Source organism: Athene noctua, chromosome 7 (assembly GCF_965140245.1).
Source record: "Athene noctua chromosome 7, bAthNoc1.hap1.1, whole genome shotgun sequence".
Lineage (NCBI taxonomy): Eukaryota > Metazoa > Chordata > Aves > Strigiformes > Strigidae > Athene > Athene noctua.
Genome location: NC_134043.1, coordinates 44,844,004 through 44,857,662, shown reverse-complemented (window position 1 = coordinate 44,857,662; position 13,659 = coordinate 44,844,004). Strand labels below are relative to the sequence as shown.

Here is a 13,659-nt window from a genome sequence, read left to right as displayed (position 1 = left end):
ACAAGTGGTACTTGGTTTCCACAGTAGTTGGAAGCAAAATTCTTCTCAAAGGTCAGCACAAGTGCCATTGACACACTGCAGCTCCTCACTAGTTCTGGTTCACATGCAATATCATACAGTAATGCAATGTTTGAACTCTACTTTTATTTCCTTTGTTGTTAGAAGATTCCTTAGAAACACTGAGCTAGAATTGTTCAACAAGCAACCCACAGGCCAAGTCTGATATGATCAAGCCTAAAGTCACCCTACAAGAGAAGAGGAGGGAATGGCTAGCAACAGTCTTACAGAAGGAACACAGGTGCGTGTGTCTGTGCACACATACATGTGTGTACATGCATGCACGCAAATGCACATGGACCCACTGTAAATCCCTATCCCTTCTCAAAGCCCCTCTCCAATTGCAATTCTGCTCAGTCAATGGAAGAAGCACCAAGACCCAGAATAGCCAGACACAGAACTGCTTTCTACCCTTGCCACCTTCTTTTTGTTACCTTAAACTCAGGTTAGTCTGAAATTATACAACTTGGAAAAGGACATGCAGTCAGAGTACACCCTCCCCTACCTCATGTCAACTTCAAGGCAGACATGAGATTCAGCTTGATGAGGAAAATTGCATAGGGGCACCTCCTTTCTCCCATAAACATGCAAATGCATATTTTGGTGCCTTTGCTCAGTTCCCCCTTTACACCCATGAGAAAGGGCGGGGAAGGGAAGCAGATGGTGCAGAACTCAGGGGGACCTTCTGCCCACTCACAAAGATGATGAATAGGAAGCAGAAAGGAATAGAGCAGGCAGTGCCCTCAATCACTTGAGAAATAACAGGAAAATGAAGAGCAATAGCAACAAAGAATAAACCCATGAAGACTGGTGAAAGCAGAGCACAGTGAAAGGGTGCACTGCTGCAGCATGCACACATAGAAGGAAATGGATTAGACATGCTGGAAACACATTCTTGTCCTTCCAACAGAAGGAAAGGCAAAGAAAAGGACAGGGAAGAGAACAATACTTATTAGGCCTCCTCTCTGCCCTCCATAAACTGTGATCCTGATTTGACTGCTAGGAACCAGATACTTGACATCCTTAAAGCTAGTTGAACAACCAGCACTGTGCTATTTCCAAAAAAAGCATCAGTATGATCTGCCCTAACTTAAAGGAAATACCACTCACCTTACTACACGATAGTAATAAAACTGGAGTCTTAGTACAGCTATTTTCATACAAATTATTTTCTGTTGTTGTATCCTGGCCACTGTAATATAATCCAGGTTGGAAATCTTCCTCATCTGCTAAAAAGAGGGAATAATCTAGTCCCGCTGCTGTACTCCAAACACCATCACCACACACCTGAAATTCACAAGAAAAAGACATTAGAAATCATCACCTGAAGCTAGAAGGAGAGTACTTCACTTCTAGCCAGACATGCACGTAATATATTTGCCAAAAAAAGTACTGGAATAACGGGTTATTTTTCAACTTCAGCATATCAAATACACTTCTTGCATTAATACTGAAAATTATCCTTCTTTCCAGTCTTCTTTCTAATGGCTGCCTTTTTGCCTTTAAATTATGTCAGTTTTATTTTTAAATGGGCATCAGGTAAGCTTGATTAAATTCTCCCTATTCTCCCCTCTACATCTAACTGGTTAATCTATAAATTTGGGAGACAGTTAACATGCTGTACATTAATTTGCAGAAGACCTAAGCAGGAAAAGTCTGCAGCTAGTTTTCCACCAAGATAAGCACCAGGAAACATATGAAAGGGTCTGGTCTAACCCAATCATCATTATTTGGCTATTCACTTGATGTAATTAGAAGTTAAAAACAAACAGAAAACTCACTGCCAAGACAGCTCTGGAAGTAAAGAAGTGAACAACAAATACAGTCATGGTCTAGCAAAGCTAAACACTAGAAGCAGTTGTTTAGAATAAAGACGAAGTATGTTCCAAAGTGTTTCAAAGTTTCAGCATTGCAACGTCAGTATCAGAGAAACCAAATACAAGATAGAAGTGAAATTTGGTAAGAAGATATAACCAGTCACATTTCTCAGTTTTAGAACTTCAAAGTGGTCAAAAAGCAGTGAAAGTCTGTGTAAGAACTTCTTGGGCAGACTTTCACAAGTTCATCCAAGAATCATATTCACAATATAAGCCAAAGAAATCAAGAGCTCTATTACTATATAGCACACAGACCCATAAACAAGGTTAAGTTTTTAGAAACTACTTGGCACTCACTTGTATAAGAACAGACCCTAAACAAAGAAAAATAAAGGAAACAAAGTACCTTTGCAAGACGAGGGACTGTTGTTGGGGAGTTCAAGTGACCAAGTTGGCCAGAGATATTACTGCCCCATGTATATACCTGTAAGAAACATAGCTTAACATCAGAACGTAAGTTTATGTAGTGGTACAACATGTCAAGTGTGCAAACACACACAAGTCAAGAGTGTAAGATTCATGAACCAAGAAGCACTTCCCTAATTTCCACTGCCTTTCTATATGCTCAAATTGTATTCTCAGATTCAGAAATGGAATGTACCAAATCAAGTCATGGCAATCTTCAAACATAATGCTGATACATGCAGAACTTCAGCAGAAATAAAATTATGAAAACTTCCACACTGCTTCCAAGTTGCCCCCCAAACAGGAACAAAAGTTTAGAAGCAAAGAGAACAAAAACCTAGAAAACACCAAACATGACAATTACGTGATAGATAAATAATAAATTTTAACAATCACTTGTACCTGGGATTTGGCAGTGAGTGCTAAGGAATGATGGCCACCAGCAGAGAGGTGAATCACTTCTTTACCATCTAGGCTTTTCACACATAGTGGCTGAAGCCTGTAAATCCCCAGAACCCATAAAAGGATGGGGTGAGGCAAGGAAGAAGAAAAAAATGTCACCAGAGGTATTCTTAACACAAAAATAAATTCCAAGGTGCTTTGTTTTTTTTCCCCAAAACAAATTAGAGAAACATATAAGTCTTTTGGCAATAAATCAACTTAGTCAAAAAGGTCATGAAGGACAAAAGTTGATGAGAAACCTCACCCAAATTTAGACAAAGTCAAAATATCACCAAAACTCCTAGTGATTACACGGGAAAAAGTCATGGGTGATAGACATTCAGTAACAGTACAGCATAACACATGTTACTTGGAGGAACTTAGGTCACACCACTTGAAAGAACAAGACGACAAAGCAAGGCAACTGACCAAATCTGAGAATTTTATGAAAGTTGAACACAAAATTTGCTAGTGACCTACTGAATGAAAAAAGAATTCAAAGAAATCTCACCTTGGCAGAACATCGCCATGCCCTAGCTGTCCTTCCTTCCCCTTTCCCCAGCTCCATACCTCTGTTCTTAGAGAGGGTAAAAGAGCATCAGCTTCACCACTGTAGGTTGGAGTCAGAGCTACAGTCCTCATTTTTGCTCGTCCTACCTTCCGTAAGAGCCTAGGAGAAACTGAAAACAGATAAAAAGAGAGGAAAAACACTCATCGTTTTCAATAAATGTATCACTCAGACTATGGGTTACACAGTCACAGTACCATTTGAGATAACTGATCAAGACTTCTAAAAGAGGTCTTAAGATTGCAAGTAAAGGCTGACACATAAGAAGATGGGTTACTGAAACACAGTAGTAACACATGTGCTAAAAGTACATTGATCTCAACTAATTTCTACCAGCTATTAAAGGGTAACAGGTATATGAGAAATGTGTAGTTATACTGACACAAATAAACCAAAAAACCCTATACATTTAAAAAAGTATGTTCCAGAAGAAAATATATCCTCATAGTGAATGTTTCAATACTTCCTAAAATCTCCCCTCAGATCCAAGATCAATATAGAACTAAACCATGTACCCATTCAGAGCAATTAACAACACTAAAATGTATGAGGGAAAAAGGTCATTAACTTTGAAGTTTGGTAGTGGGAATTGGAGTATTTCTAGGTCCCTGGCTCAAAACCAGCTCAGTGCAGTAGAGATTACAAACCACACAGATTTTTATCTGCTATGCAACCTATATCAAAGGTAGTTTGCTGTCATTTTGCCATATGATGCCCAGACTACGATAGTGTGCCCGCTTTACCTTACTTTATCAAAAGAACATTCCTAACCCCACTATGCTTTTGGTTTTCTTAGTATGCAGTATCTGCTAGTCTTCACACTCTCCACTGCTTTCAAGTCTTAAGATATAGTTTATAATTCATAGAGACCTTTAGTAGTTGATTAGGTTTGTGTATAACTGAAAATAAAACGTGTTTGTTGAAAACTTCCACATTACTATAACTTTTCCAGATGTTTTTTTTCCAAAATGTCTTGTTACCTTGTGACAACAAGCCAGGCAGGGAAAGTCTTCGACTCCCTCCTTCAGATTCTTCCTCCCTAATATCTACTAAGCTGGAACTCTTCTTCCCCTGCATGGATTCCAGTCTGACCTGCTCTTCTCGACTGTCTTTCAGACCTTCAGGCCCTGGGGAACCGCTGCCAGATTGAGATCCTGGTTCACTTGAAGGTGTGCCATAGAAGTTCATTACTTTCTTCAGAGACAGTGCTCCAGCTTCGTATGTAGCAGCTACTCTCACACCAACTGCTGATGCACAAGAAGCCACTAAGCTGTTCAAGGCAGATGTGCTGGTACCTGGAGGGCCAGGGATACAAGCACCGAGTTGTTCTTCTTGAGAAGGCTAAAACCAATAAAAAAATGAAGACTATCATACCAGACAGCACATAACAGTAGGATGACAATATACACATTCACTATTCAAACTATGTGCTATACTGAACAAGACATTATGAGGAAGATTTTTACACCTAGGTATAGATCTGTTCCTCTAAGGTAGGACCAAGCACTATTTCTGCATGGACTGGGTTGCACTTGTCCTGTAGCTCATCCATAAAAGCCTGTGGACCTGGGTTGGGGTGTTTTTTTTAATAGAAAAAAAAAAGGATCTTTGCACACAAATAAGAGGGATTTAATTTTAGGCTTACTATTACCTTCTTTGCCACCAATTAAAGTGCATCAGTGAGCATGCTCTATTTACAGAGAGATAAGTTCTCTCTTTCATATGTTAAAACAGTGATTCATGGATTCATTCTGCAAGGTCTACCTTAAGACCAGTCTGGGCTACGTGTCCCATTAGGCTACTGTTGTATCCATACAAAGCTTAGTTAGTAAACATCAAGTCACACAAGGGACAAACTGACTGAAGGCAATTGTTAGTCCCAGCACATGATTTATTATAATAGCAATGAATCTACCCACCAAATGAGAAATAATGCACAAGATATTTGCCAAATAGTTTGAATGTCAAAACAAAGAAAGCAAAATCCTATTTTCCCACCTAATATATGGTGGGAAATAATATTGTTATAAATATTATAGCTTGTTTTATTCTGCCAGAAGGAAAACAACCTTTGACTTGTTTTTAATGAAAAGTTAGGCTAAAGGATTGGGATTGGTCCTATTTACTTATGCTTTGCTCCTATTTATAAAAGGCATGCCTAGCAATACAGAAAAGCAAACTCGACTTGTGTAGGAAAGCAAAGAGAAACAAAAGATCTTACTAATGCTGAAACATTACATTAGTCCTCATGTCTGCTCTTCACGTGTATGCTTTATTGGGTTATGGTTCAGTGAATCAATTCCAGGCTTGTTTATTCCTGGAACTGTGCAAGGGAAACAGTACTCTGGAAATATTCCAGGAACAAGGAGTTGAGAAAGGGAGCATGAAACTACGTGCTTCAGTAATTTCCTAACAGCAGGAGTTCTTGTAGGAATCTAAGGGGCCCACAACTGCCAGAATGCATTTGTATTAGCAAAAGAGCAAAAGGATGGACAACTGTGTTCACACAATATTTATTTCTCTGAAATAAGTTTCCCTCAGAATAGGAAAACACAACTTGCTGAATCACCAAGTTACGGGACAGATGGACTTGGTTTTAGTACTTTTTTCTTTTTTTTTTTTAATCAGAGGTGATAACAAAAATCAGCTATTAAGCACTGTGAAATTTATCTCCTGGAACCACTGTGAAAAATTTCTTACTGTAACTATAAAAAAAATTATATTGATGTCTACACAACACTTGGAATGACAAAAGAAATTTTCAGAAGTCTGCTATGAATTTTGTATATTAGGCCACAGAGTGACAGTTTTCCTTACAGATGTTACCTTTACCATAAACCATCCAGCAGGACAGTACTTACATAGGGAATGACAGACTGCACTGCAAGATTTTTGGATTAGTTTTCTAGTAGCTTTTGGGTTGATCTTCTACCCCCCACTCCATGACTTTTTTCAAAAGAGTGGAAAACATAGTATTTTGGCAGAGAGATGAGAACAGCTCTTGAACCTTCAAAACAAGCATTTTCTGATGCTTACTAAGAAATTACTTTACTGTTCTGTTATAGCATCAAAACAGTGTTGTTGAACTATTTCCCACATCACACAGAGTAGTAATTATGCACCATCCATCCCTGTTTGTAAGTTGATGCCACTCCTACATGACGAACATTAAAATGTTGACCAAAAGGCTTCTAACATTAACCTTGCAGTCTTTACTTGCAATCTAGAATTTTTAACTGATTGAGAAATTAGACAGATTTGTGAGGCATCTGTTCCACACTTACTGTCCCACACAAATGGGAAATCCACGCGTTATAAAACAGCTAAAGGGGAAATTGGCTTACATGGTCTGGTACTGTGGACCGCAAAGAGGAGACACTACAGCACTGTCAAGGCTGCTCACATTAAAGGCTTACAATTGAACAAGGATGGAGGACAAAAAAAATCTTGCACTTAAAAGTTGAGAACCATCACAGAGAAGAATCATTTTGAAGCTATGGAAACACCACCGCTATATTAAACTAGCAGAATTTGACATTTGTAAAAGAGTAACATTGTCACATATAAAAGTGGAGTTGTAACAAATTAAGAGCTAGTTACTAGGTACCAACCTGCTCAGATTCTGTGCAGATGTTTTTCTCCACATTCTCATGTAATGACTGATCTGATAAACTGATTAAATACTCTTTCACTTCTTTTTTGTCTGGGAACAGAATATTTCCAGGACTAGAAATTCCACTGTCTTCCTGCCCATCGCTGCTGGCAAGCACACTTGCTCCATCAGATTCTAAAGCAACAAGCATGTGTTCTTCCACAAGCGGTTTCTGACAATCTTCACTGTGGCTACCTGTTACACTTTTCCGTTCTAGGGTCTCCAACGAGGGACCGAAGATGTGGTTCTCTGGTTGGTTATCGGACAGTGCTACACCCAGTGGGCAACAGTGACTATCTGAAATGATTACATGATCTTCCTTGTCCGTCATGGTGATGAGGAGTTGACTGCAATGATTGCACCTCTCTGGGATAGGCTTCATTTCCTGCACAGGGAGACATTGTACCAGAGCCAGGCTGTGGTAGGCTCCACAAGCAATCTGGAGCACAACGCGTCCTGCCAGGTGCTCTACCTTCTGTGGCTTTGTCACTGGGAAAGTTGTTGTTATGAGACCAAGCTGGCAGCCACTCCCCCAAGCCCATATCTCTCTGCTTAGTGATAGCGCCAGCGTGTGTTCCTCTCCACATGCTAGCTGCAAAATCCTTACTGATAACAGAGGACTGGTTTCAGAATCAGAAATACTGATGGGTTGTGGCTCTGGCACACACAGCTGATTGGCAACTGCACACTGGCCAGCAGAATTGTTCCCCCACATGTACACCACACCACTTTCTGTCACAGCTCCATTATGGAAGCTGCCTGCTGCCACTGTAATAACATGATGCCCAAGCAAAGTATTTTCTAAGACAGGACTATTAGCACATGACTCCTCCGGTCCTGATCTCCAGGGCAGTCTTCCAAAACTGTAGACCTCTCCACCTGGGAGAAAAAAAACCAACACAGCATGAATCTAATGAAGTTAAAACAATACAAACACTGGAAGAGAGATTCAGATAAACAGATATCTAATTTTAGCTTATTCCAGGCTCAGCAAAACTACTGCTATTGATACTTGAAGACTGCTGGTTGCTCTGCTATTGCTGCTGTTTAGTTCTATACCTCATGTTAACGTTACCCTGTGCATGCATGTACTGTTCAACTAAGTAATGCTTTTCTGCTAAAAACTCTACTCAAGTGTATTTATTGGGCCTTTCTACTTTAAGAACACACAACATATTAAGGACATACAACCATGCTTGAAGAATGCAACAAAGTACAGAGTTCATCTTTCCATACAGAGATTTAGCACCACCAGACTGTTACTGTAGGGTGGCAAACAGTAAATAGGATTGCCCTATCAGGTGGCAAGGGGTGTGTGTGCGGTGGATAAATGTATCTTGCCACGGTTTGATACTGTACCACAGACTCTCCAAAACTCCATCACCTTTACCTGCAAAGACTGTAGCAATGCCAGTTCAAGTTACTTTGCTAATTCTAAAGAAAAGAAGAAATCTATTTTTAAAATAAACTGTTGTTTTCAGTGATAGAAAAATAGTAAATCATATCCACGAACAACATCCTTCATAAGGCAAGAACACACACACAAGAAGTCCTTTTAATTATGAAAGAAACATGTTTTAAAAATCCAGTAGAGCTCCAGAACAACTTCCTTAGAGGAGAGGTGCTCATAGCAGGCTCACCAATAACCTGGACTCTTTCCTTCAAAAACATCAGAGAAAAATCAGTGAAACAACTTCCAGTTTAGTTTTACAACTGTACACTCTCTGGTCAGTACAAGCTATGCAAACACATAAAGGGTCTGGCTTTTAGAAACACTTTGATTCACAATGCCAAACTGCTCACAAACCAAGACTCACTCTAATGCATCTGCTAGCTACACACTTTTCCAGAAACACACAGAAAACAAAGCTCTTACACATCAAGAGAACCTCTTGCTGTAATGTCTTTTTTGAATGAAAGACATCACAAGAAATGTAATCTGAGCCATGTTAACTCAAAATGACATTACCATCTTTAAACAGCAAATCCAGAGCCATTGTTAAAAGAAAAAAAGTATGAAAGAAGACTATGCATATAATTTCTATTCCAACACAGTTTTAAGTAACTTATAACTAAGAAGGAAATACTGGCAACGTTTAAGCGTTTAACAGTTGTGTACAATACAGACAGAATGAAAAAAAATCTAAAAGAAGAAAACTGGACAATAAGTTAAGTTTGTTATCACCACAAATCTTTGCAATTAAGATGTTTATTACCTTCTGTTAGAAGTAGCCCATGATGTATTCCAAGGGCTGCCTGCAACACAGTCTTTCCACTCAGGCCTGGAAGCCTTTCCGGAGTTACAGAGCAGGAACCAGCCTTCCAAACATAGACCAGGCCTCTCTCTTTGGCTCCTTCTGCCTCTTCTGAGCTACAAAAAGACAGAGGAAATACAAAATCAACTTGAAGCTTTCTGTGGTTCAGAAATGCATGGTTTACTTTTCACATATGTAGGAAAGGCTTAGTAATTCAGGCATTTGTTTTCATTTCAGAAAGTCTGCATATTTAATTTACAATTTGGTGATCTTAATTTAAATGTTATTGAAATGAAACCCAAGAATCTTCTACTTGAAATCATTAGTTTTCTTTATTTGTACCTGAAAAGCAGCTGATGTTGTCACTAGTAAACTTAAAGAGACATTTATTCACAACTGACATAGTCTTTATATTATATATTGTATTTGTAGCTTACAGTAAGGAGATCATTGAATCAGTTCTACCCACATGTAAACAACTCTGTTACTACCTGAACAGTGAGATTTATAATGTTAACTCTTTCTATGCTATAAAGCAGAAGGAACATTTCTGATTTATTCAGTTTTATTGATATTTTGTATTATTCAGCTTTTAGAAATCAAAATGCAGGAAAAAACATGATCATAAGGCTGTTTTATCAGTTACAAAGAACATTAAGTGTGCTGGAAATACACATAAAGGTCTCGACATTCACTGTAAAAGTAATTAAGCAAAAGATGCATTGTGTGCGGATTTTACTGGGAACTGATTGCTACCATTCAGTGTCTTCAAAACATTACACCTATAAATGCTCATCCTTTATATACTTCCATTTCTACTGTTAGAGAAAAATGTTTTTGTTGGGAGTTTTTTCCTCTTAATTCTTAATGAGTTTCTCAGATTCAAATGAGCCAGTCATTCAAACCAAGTGAACCAAGAAAAAAAGATAAGTCCTGAAAAACAATGGAAGTATCTGGCCTTGCAGGAGTGACTGGAACTATCCAAAGCTGGTTTTACACTTCAACACATGCTGGTTTGAAAGCTCAGTCAGCAACTTCTCCCATCCAGCAGAAAGAAATTCTTCAGAACTTTGACAACAAGCACTCCGTTTTGAAAGTTTGTGGAATCACTTGATTAAACACAAAAAGTAATTTTAAACATCAGTATAGACTGACAGAATTTCAAGTTAAATTAAGAGTTTTCTTTAAATTTATTTAAAACTTTATATGGGATAGACTGTTATCCACCCTGCAGGAAAAAGTAGGTTTAGCTCCTTATTTGCCATGTCAACTCATTTACTCCCCACATAAATCAGTTCTTGCAGTTTTGCATGAACTTGTGAAGTGAAATATATAAGGCAGCAAGAAAAGCTTCAACAGAATGGCAATCTTTGTCTAGAAGAGAGGGCACCAAAAAATCAAATGTATTCCAAAACTGAAGCACACCCAGAAAAAGCTAGTCTGATAGGTCACGTTGCGGACAGCTTACGCAAGTGTAAAGCCATAAGGCCCTATTCGTGCACACTACTGATTTTTTTAAACTAAAAATTTTGCTAACTGTGGTGCACAGAATGAACAATACCTTTGCACAATCTGCCTCTGAAACATTCAAGATGAGAATAACTAAGAGATGGAATTATCTCTTAGCTCCTGTGCCCATCTCCAAACTTCTTTTTCCACGTAACAGAAAAAATAATAAAGAAAATGCGACAGTCAAGAACTCTTAAAATTTGGGTATGTAATTTAATCCAAGCAACACATGTAGTATTAAAATGCAGAGTACATCCTGCATTTTAAATTCACGGGGCTTGTGTTTAGAATAGAAGTAAATTAAAAAGCAACCAATTGAGTAATATATAGGCCAGGAAGAAAAAGGTTAGAAAAATACATTATCATAGTTAGGACATTTACTTAAAACCAAAATACAAATTTTACTCAAAGCACACCAAAGAACACAACATGATAATATAGAGTTTTCATCAATATACCCTGCATTAAATTCAGTCCAAAGGCTGATATTTGGGCTTTTATCCATTTAATAAGTCTTCAGAGAACAGTATAAGACAAATCTGGACATTCACATACAAGGATATAGTACAAGACACTAATTTTCCATCCCAAAACCATCTGACCTCTGTCAGTATCTTCGCATAAGAAACAAGAGCAAAAGAATAGTCTACTTCAGGGCTATTGATCCAGACTCAAAATTCACAGGTGTAGGTAACAGTTATGATTTACTGGTCACCAGACACTGTGACTTTCAAGTTTCTAGCCTATCCCTCCACAAGTTACAACAACCAAATTAAAAAAAGAAGTTGCTGTTGCAATAAGTTGAGTGTTCCAGACATAACCGAAACTAAAGCCAAGTTACTCTTCTTCCCTTTAGCAAAAGTTACATAAAGAGTACGCTGACATCACTTAATTTTACAGGATGATCATAAACTGGCATATTTCAGGGAGCCTCTGTGACTTCACCTAGCTGCTCATTCTCACCTTCTTTCCTGTGAGTCCATCTGTCAGTGGCAGCACTCCATCACCACCAAATCATTCCTCTTTCAAAAGGAACAATATAATTTCCACAAACTGTAAAACATAAAAACGAGCTATTTAATTGCAAATAATTTTTAACCTAAAAAAACCCAAACCAAGAAGCAAAGATCCCATGTTAAATGAGTAAGGACTTCCACAACACTAGGATAGTTGAGGTATTTAGTTCACTCACACTGAGTTGGCAGACAAAAGCTAAACAGCCATACTTGTACTATCCAACCCATCTCACAACAGGTCTATTGTAAGGACAGACTGAACAAAACCTAGTTCAAAGGCAGAAATTAACATCAAACTCTCTATATAATTCTGAATATACCACTCAAACATCAAATTTATCCATTTTCTGTCTAGTCTAAGACAGAATTCTATGCTACAAGCTAAATTTATAAACAGGTTTGTATGAGCAGAAAATGGTTGAGTTAAACTCATAACTGTATTCCTGAACCAAAGCACATATTACTATTAAAAAGTACAGTTCTATTAAAGCCTGTGCAGAAATGCAGAAAGCCAATTAAGAGTTCACATTTCTTCAGACAAACTGGTAACTGAGTACCTGAGAAGATGTAAGACCACGGGACATGAGAAAAAAGTGGCTGCTCTACTTTATCCTTTCAGACTTTGAATTTTGCAAGTTCACCCTCACACCTTTCCGTCTTCATGAAGATACCTTCGTATTACTTTTCTTGTAATAAAATAAAGCTACAGTTAATCTTTGCTTCTTACAATCTATCTTTTTAATTGAAAGGATTGTAATTTTCCTTGATCTACTGCCTTACTAAACTGAGTATTAAAAATTTTGGTTACATTAATACATGTGTGTAATCATATTTATTCAAACAAAATAAGTTTCATGCATAAATTCTTTACACCTTTTATTACAGCTGCTGTCTGATATCCACTGTAACAAGACCAGAAAATAAATTACTTAACAGTCTTTTAAGACAACACATCTCCAAGACCCAGAATGAGAAGTCTGAAGCTCTTATGTACAGAAAATAGAAATAAAATATGGCTAGTCTCTTGATTACAAGAGACAATATATGCAAATGCAAACCTGTAACTTGCATACAGAAGTTTCAGTCCACACTTCAAAACAGTAATTCATGAACTTGACAAATAATTGAAATAACTAACACAAACTGCAACACTTTCAACAGACTCCTCTAAAAATTAAGTACCAAGCAGACCTTTATAGACAGAATCAGCAACACATCATACCAAACATTTCCAGTTTTCCAAATACAGGACAGTAAAAATAGTGATTTGGGCTTCAGGGTTGCCAAAGTTAAAGCCAAGTTACTTCTTCCCTTTAGCAAAAGTTACATAAAGAGTACGCTGACATCACTTAATTTTACAGGATGATCATAAACTGGCATATTTCAGGGAGCCTCTGTGACTTCACCCTAGCTGCTCATTCTCACCTTCTTTCCTGTGAGTCCATCTGTCAGTGGCAGCACTCCGTCACCACCAAATCATTCCTCTTTCAAAAGGAACAATATAATGAGCCACAAAAATATTAAATCAAATATGGTAGAATAGTATTGTGATAAGACATATGCACCTTGCTCAAGAAAAAAAATCAGAGCATACTTTCTAGGAACAGAAAGCCACACTTGCCACCAGAAAGGTACTGCTTTCAAGACACTTCTGTCTTTCCTTCCTCAACTAAAAAAAGAAAAAAAAAAAAAACACAGAAAAAAACCACCCACAACTGTAAAAGTTAACTTTTAAAATAGTAACAGAGGAAGTCTCACAAATATAAGGAAATTGGCATGCAATACTTCAGAAACAGAGGTGTTGATAAAACATGAAAGGAAAAGGGAAGAGCATTTTTGGACCTTCTAACTTTGTGATGTGTTCTTACTCAGAGTTAAG

The 13,659-nt window shown here is 37.8% G+C and overlaps 1 protein-coding gene across 1 annotated transcript in view; it reads right to left on the bottom strand.

Annotated features, from left to right (window-relative positions):
• ALS2 (alsin Rho guanine nucleotide exchange factor ALS2) overlaps positions 1 to 13,659 on the bottom strand; it is a 43,158-nt gene that overhangs the window by 26,680 nt on the left and 2,819 nt on the right. Inside the window, exons 2-9 of the mRNA XM_074911252.1 lie at positions 11,728 to 11,817; positions 9,217 to 9,371; positions 6,960 to 7,879; positions 4,329 to 4,689; positions 3,292 to 3,460; positions 2,742 to 2,838; positions 2,281 to 2,358; positions 1,168 to 1,344 (exon numbers count right to left, since the gene is read on the bottom strand). Of these exons, the coding sequence (XP_074767353.1) occupies positions 1,168 to 1,344; positions 2,281 to 2,358; positions 2,742 to 2,838; positions 3,292 to 3,460; positions 4,329 to 4,689; positions 6,960 to 7,879; positions 9,217 to 9,371; positions 11,728 to 11,747 (1,977 nt within the window). The 5' untranslated portion in view covers positions 11,748 to 11,817. The remainder of the gene's footprint in view (positions 1 to 1,167; positions 1,345 to 2,280; positions 2,359 to 2,741; positions 2,839 to 3,291; positions 3,461 to 4,328; positions 4,690 to 6,959; positions 7,880 to 9,216; positions 9,372 to 11,727; positions 11,818 to 13,659) is intronic.